This window comes from Phaethon aethereus (assembly GCF_964289735.1).
Source record: "Phaethon aethereus genome assembly, chromosome: 5".
In the NCBI taxonomy this organism is placed as follows: Eukaryota; Metazoa; Chordata; class Aves; order Phaethontiformes; family Phaethontidae; genus Phaethon; species Phaethon aethereus.
The window spans coordinates 19,603,745-19,610,998 of record NC_138579.1 but is presented as its reverse complement, the minus strand read 5'-3'; the positions used below and the strand labels follow the sequence as shown (position 1 = coordinate 19,610,998).

Genomic DNA, 7,254 nt, shown 5'->3' with positions numbered 1-7,254 from the left:
TAACACTGTCTTCTTACGGTGGTGGATAGTTTGTGGAAGTGTGAGGTGATAAGGAGAGCTGTAACCGAGCTAAGGAAAACAAGGGCAGCGTTGCAGACCTTCCGTGTAAAGGGTAGGCTACACCATTTGCCGCCTCTGTATTAGTAGTTTACCATTTATATATTTTGTCCCTTTCTGGGTGATACAGAAAGGTTGTAGACTTTTCAGGGTATGCTGTTGTTAAGAATAAATGAATTAAGTACAGATTAAAAAGTAATGCTTAGAAAGCAAAGCATGCTTGGAAATTAAAAACCATTTGCATTCAGCGTGAAATAAAACTATGTAAATGAACATTTAGATGAATTCCAGTTACAGAAATTCAGCTCCTGATGAGACGAAGTGAAGCAAAATTAAATGATATCTCAAAGGTCTCCTAACACCAAACCAGTAGATGACAAATGTACTGAGACAAGTACCAGTACTGAGACGCCGAACCAGTACATGACAAATGTACTGACAAGGGCCTGACTTTCGTCATCTAAAGCTGTGATTTTACTTTAACTCAGCTGAGTGTCACTGCTGAAGTTCTGCTAGTTGTCCGCCCTCGCATCAGAGAGAACAGGGGATATTTGACAGGGCACCTCTCGGGCACTGATGTTTTAGCTGTCATAAAATGATTTACAATGGTACAAAAGGCAAGTATCAAACCATTGCGCTTTAACAGGATGAGAATGGCAATTCTGTTTAGCCACTGCTTTTTCCAAATGACAGTGGACTTCTAGCAGCCAGCAACACCTTGCTTCTACTTTTCTTTCTGGCAGGTGAGTTTTATTTTCATTCTCTTATGTAAGAAAGACAAACACATAACTTTTAGAGAATGAGAAAAATCAGTTCATACCACAAACACCAGCATACTTAGAACATTAGTCTTCTGAAGTCCTTGAGGATACACAGCCTTTAAAGATTGAAAAGAATTGAACACCTCATGTAAGAGAAAGAAATCTTAATGCCAGACTTGGTGATAGACTCACCAAAGCTCCCAATGTTTATTTTATGGATCAGTCATTTTTAAAGATTCATTTTATTTGAAGCCTTCATGGAGGATATTGCAGTGAAACTGTCTTTGAAGTTTCACAATTAGAAAATAGCTCCTTTAGAAGTCTCCAAATTCTCCAAACTGTAACTGAAGTAAAATATTTCATACGAATGCTTGAGCTTTTTGCCAAAGCCCCGCAGGATGGCATATGTTCACTGCTGCACAGAACCCACACAACAAAATTGGCATAATTTAAAAATGTCTGTTTGAGAAAGGAGGCAGCTGATTTCCTTCTCTGTGTGCTACATGCTCAGTAGCTTACTGACATATTACACTAATGGGTGCAATATATATTATTCTTTCCAAACACTAACTTTTCTCAAAAAACCTTCACTTTGTAAACTTTTGCTCTTTTTTCCCCAAAATAACAGTTTTAGCAGTCAGATTTCATTAAGAAATCTAAAATGTAATAATTTGTCTTTTTCTCTAATGTATGTTTTTAAAATCCCTTCTCCTGTGCAGTCCCAAGTGCTGCATTTAATCCAGTAGCAATGTGTAGCATATCTCCAGCAACCGTAGTAGACCCTTGACTGACTATGTTCTGGCTGAGATGGAGAGAAAAGCTGAGAGTTACCTTCCTGCCATATTGGTTACAGTTCTGCAGCCTAAGCCTAACAGCTACAATATAGAAAGAATTAATACAATATTGAATTCAGGGGAAAAAAAAAAAAAAAGGACACCCCCCTTCTCTTATGGGTTAGCAGGTTAAATGTCGAGAACTGTAGCAGAATGCTGGACTCTGTTACATAAGCTTCCATCTGATTTTAAACTGCAGCAGCTGACCAAAAGCCGACCACATCAAAGTACCAACTCAAATAAGCTTTAATCCCTCAGATGACGATTCGATGTAATATGGCATGCTCTACCTTCCAGCTGTCTAATTTAAACAACATGGGTAACTGTAGAGAAGTAAAGCATAAACAGGACAACAAATACTTCATCCTAGAACATGCCACATGTGTGTCTTGCACCTTTGCCACGTCGTGGGAGTCCAAGTAGTTGGCTCAGTGCTTAACAACACACAAGCTTGACATTATGGCAGTCGGGAGTCCCCGTTTTTTTTGGTTTTTTTTTTTTTATGACCCCATTGATAACAGACAGGAGATTAGAGGAAAGATTAGGAGAAAGCAAAATTAAATAGCACTAATAGTCAGAAGAAAAAAATGCATGTATAAGGCAATTAATCCAGTTTGGTGAGTGGTCTAAGTATAAAGAAATGTGAAATAATTAAACAAACCAAATGTTAACCCAAGCAAGCCTAATCCCCTTCTGGGAGTGGGGACATGAATCCTTTCTGCAGGAAGAGGGAGGAGAGGATCTGTTGTCTCACAGATAGAATCTGTGGGCCAAAGCCATAAGATAGGCATTTTGAACACAGAGTGAACAAATATAGGAAGAAAATAATAAAAACGTTCTTTATTAAACACATCCCCTAATTATTTCTACTATTGCATTCTCACGGTGGTTTCCAGAACACTGTTAGAGTATATTGCCTTTTAAAAACTGCTGACAAGCAAGGTTGTGTTACAATGACATACTTCAGATACCAGGAGTAGACCATCTGTCTAGAGAATCTTTTGACATTTAAAGAAGAGAATCAAAACTGATTATACTACTGCAAGTTATCAGCTCCATGTTGCAGAGAGAGAGGTGTTTCAAGAAAGGTTTGAAACCATAGAAGTGAAAGGACAAGGCAATATTCATGGTGTAACTGTTACAGCTACAAGAAGGTATGATGAGCAGATCACAAAGAAAAATTATACAGGATTCAGTAGTACAATAAAGAAGAAGAAAAAATAGAGAGGAAATAATGGTAGAAACAACAGTATAAAGCACAACTCCCATGTCTTTAACTGCCATTATCTCCACTTATTCCTGTATTTTGTTTCTAAACCAGGAAACACAGATCATTCATACATCATATTTCTGATATTGTATATACTGAACAAGGACCAAACCCTAAGCTACAGTAGGAGAGAGAATCTGTGGGAGAAAATAGAGTTTAAACAGAATCCATTTAACAGTTTCCCTGACAAATGCATTGTTATTTAATTGCCTGCATGGTCTATGCTGCACAAGACACATAAATTTCAAAGGACGCAATCCAAACCTTGGCAAAGTTTAGTAGAATTCAGATGTAACTAAATTTGTCTTTGAACACAGTGACTCAGAGAAGCGCATGGGTTCAAAGCACCTCACGTACTACCAACCTCCTGTTCTTTTCCAAGTCAACAAACCAAATTATTTATCCACATCGGAGCCAAGAGATCTCATACCTCTGAAGTCAATAGGAGCCTTATGATGAGGTTCAACAGTCTGAGCTTCAACAGTCAATCAACAGACTGAAGGCCTCAGCAGATGCTGAGTTCCTTGTGCATGTTTTCCCAGAACATCTCACATTATTGGAGGGGTTGTTTTAGGAGGTTGGTTCTGGCATGGTCTCTGCAGGCCTTGAAACTGGCTGAAGGGAAGTTTTTTCAGAGAGTTACAGGAATGTTACAAAAATGCAATTTTTTTTCTTTTAAAAAGTACATACGGTGACATTTAATTTGCTCTGTCTCCAACCTTTTCAACAGATGATGACAGCTTGTAGAGAATTATTTTCTCTAGATGCTACAGGAGCAAACAGAAAGCCATTAAAGATGAATTCAACTGAACCACACACCATGCATACTAGCTTATTTCAGTCAATGCAGTCATCAACCTGACAACAGGTTTTCAGTGGTACAACAGTGACAACAGACGCGATTGTAACTGAATTGACTTAGCATGTGCTTTCCTCACTATTGCAAAGGTCCAAGCACCTCCAGAAACAACTTCACTGTACTGCAATACTAATAAGCCTTGGGGAGGTAACACTGTTTTAATACATGGATAAATTGGATGGATACACAAACTGCATATTTTATATATATCTCTCTCTCTGCAGATTTTAGATTAATGTCCTTTACTGATGAATGCTATAGGCTGCCCATGTTAGTTGTGGAGCAGTCCTTCATTCCAGTGCCATCATGGGATGTTTGTAATAACCCTGGCTGTTGCTCATGTTGTGGCCTGTTGGGAGTTTCTGGGGGGTTCAGTGGATAGGATTCCTTCATCTCAGTCCTCAGACACCCTAAACACATTAAACAAGAGTCTCGCATCTTGGCAAAGTTCTGGTAAGTGCTTTCACTGGAAAAACAATACAATACTGGATCAGCAACACAGTTAAAAGTAGTCAACAGGAGAGAAACGTGGTAAATATTAAATATTTTCTCAGCAAATGAGCAGTTGTTCTCCAACAAGCTGCGAACTACAAGTAGGATGTGGTATGGTCCAAAGCAAACTAAAAAAATGAAAACAGTGCTTGAAACCAGTCGTTTAATTTGGATTTTCTTCTTCTTTTGAGTGCCATGACTCTTGTGGACAACTCGTAAAATCCCACAGTAGGAGAAGGCCAGCAGAAAGAAGGGGAAAAGGAAGCCAGCAGAGAAGCGGTAGTAATTGACATTGTGTTCCCATTCTTTGATGGGGTAATGCTCGAAGCACACCACATGGCTCTCGGCATCCATACTGATCTCCCCGTGCGTAAAGACAAAGCAGCATGTCATTATTTCTTTGGTCCAGATAACGATGCTCACAATCGCAGCTGCCTTCATTGTCCGAAACTGTTGAAACCGAAAAGGGTGCACTACTGCGAGATAGCGGTCAATGGAGATGCAGCAGAGGAAGCCCACACTGATATAGATATTCTCATACAAGAGGATGCCACAAATTTTGCACAGCAGCTCATCGTAGGTCCAATTGTCATGCTGTAAAACATACTGAAGCCAAAAAGGCAAAGAAAATATGTAGAGCAGGTCTGCTACAGTCAAATTGCAAAGGTAGATACCCAATTCATTTTTAGCCTTGATCTGTAAATACCCATAGTACAGTGACAGGCAGTTAGCTGGCAAGCCTAATATAAATACAAATATGTATACTACGGGGGATAATGTCTGGTGTATATCATGATTAATAGTGCACTTTTCAGTTGCATTCTCTGTGAAATTCACCATCTTCTTCTACCTCTCCCCGTATATCAGTCATCAGGGTCCCAGACAAATAGATGTAAAATTTAATTTCATCCAGTTTCATGTATTGCTTATTTCTTCCACAAACCTTTAGGCTGAAGTGATGACTTGCGGCAGGATGTTAGTAACCTGAAGGTAAAACACATGAAAATCTTCAGAACAGATACGACTGTCAAATATATAATACATTTTTCAGTAAGCTGCCTTTTCCTAGCCCTAAATTTTCTTATAGTCTTTGATAGATGATAAAGCCTGCCTGGGAAATCATAATTCATATGAGTAAGTCCTAGTACTTACCAGAAAAGTACCAGAAAATTTTGTATCCAAGAATCCCAAAGCAAATTACAAACATTTGTCGCTTTAGCTTTGCAAGTATCTAAAAGGTGAAGAAATATCATCTCTGTTTTGCAGATGAGGCACAAAAACAGTAATCCGGTTTGTCCACAATGGAAAAAATGTCTCTGGCAAACCAGCAGTCCACTCAGACTTTCTCAGAGGACGCAGAGTGCACAAAACAGTTGATTTTTAATTTCCATTTAGATACAAGATACCATGGAATATACAGTTCGACCCATCAGGATGAAAAAAAATTGAATTTTAGCAGTCTCTCTTACAGTTACTTGTAAACACAGTCCTGAAAGCAAGCTGTCTTTCTCTGTCAGAAGGACACTGTAAAAATCTCATACAATGTGTCCCCATGGTCTCAGTCCTACAGGATACGCTACTACAGATTCCTTACTTGCCATCAACTCTCAAAAAACCACTCATTTACTCTTACTGTCTGTGCATTTGTATCTTTCCTTTTTGTCTTCATTGAATATGAATGTAATTATTTTCACCTGAAGAATCTTCTGTAATCCAAGCACATACAAAACATACAAACCATTCCTATACTATACTATTACTATTTAAACCACTTGTAAAAATAACTTCTGACAACGGGTTAGCACTCAGTTCAACTAGGACAAGCATTCAGCCTTGAGCCAACTCATAATGATTAAAACCTAGACTAAATGAATTATCACATTCAGCATTGTATCACTTCATATGATATATTCACATTAGCACAGGTGCTCAGGACTGCAAAACCATGGGGCAAACTGTGCCCAGACTGAAGGGGATATCTGTTTTTCCTGATGATGCAGAACAGCGAGACTGTATTTCTTTCAATCTCTTCCCAGAAAATGCACGGTTGTAGTGTATACTTTTGTGTATTCTTCCTACAGCTTCAGTTAATACAGATTCAAAAGGAGACAGAACTATCCAGGGAGAAAGATAAGGCCTTGTTGCTTTTTCCTGTTTACTATCCTAATTTGTATTTTTGTCATCATCTTCTGTTCTGTCTAGGAACATACAATTTTTCCCAGGGCAACCCTTATGAAAGCATGACCACGCTACAGTAAAATTACTGTCAGCTGCAGCATTTGAGGATGTTACTGTCAAACATTTCTTTTTAAATAAATGGGTTGTTTTTAAAGAGTGATGAGCTTTACTCCTGTAGGAATTTAAAAGAAAATAACTTCTTTTGCAACAGAAAGGAATTCCCTGGCTGAAATAAGTGACCAAATCTGCAAAGACTTTCAGTGTTTAGCTTCAACCAGTGTAGCACACTCCCACAAAAATCACAGCAAATGGAAGGACACATGTAAATATTTAAGAATTAGAATGTGGTTTTCATTCCTTTGTTCTTCCTCTTCTTCTTACCAACAGACAGAACATCAGTCCCAGTTTTGGTGGAAGTATTCTTGGGGATCTCAGATACCTTCAGTCATGATACAACAGGCCAACATAAGCTCATCTCTCTCAAAACTTCTAACGTCATTTTCCAATGCAACTTGTGTGAAAGACTGGTCAAGTCTAGCACAGCGCAAGCTCTGCTTTCCTTCTCTCATGCAGCTCCTTTGGGGGTTAAGCGACTCACCCCCTTCGCTGTGGGTGGCACAATAAAGGATAAATCAAGCACAGCAGGAGAAATGCTGCTTAAGGGACCCAGTCACAGATACCTATGGTTCAGTTTGAAGTTTTCTCCAAGAGATTGCCATAACCTTCCCATGGAATAATGATGATAATGTTAGTAGCACAGATGTGTACAACAGAAATTAATCACTAAAGTTATGTAAAATTTCC

The 7,254-nt window shown here is 38.7% G+C and overlaps 1 protein-coding gene across 1 annotated transcript; it reads right to left on the bottom strand.

Annotated features, from left to right (window-relative positions):
• Positions 1–4,035: 4,035 nt before the first annotated feature.
• Positions 4,036–5,112, bottom strand: GPR68 (G protein-coupled receptor 68; the record flags this gene model as incomplete). Its single annotated transcript, XM_082000826.1, has 1 exon — positions 4,036–5,112. One exon carries the CDS (start codon positions 5,110–5,112, stop codon positions 4,036–4,038), a length of 1,077 nt encoding a protein of 358 aa, XP_081856952.1.
• Between the last annotated feature and the right edge of the window lie 2,142 nt (positions 5,113–7,254).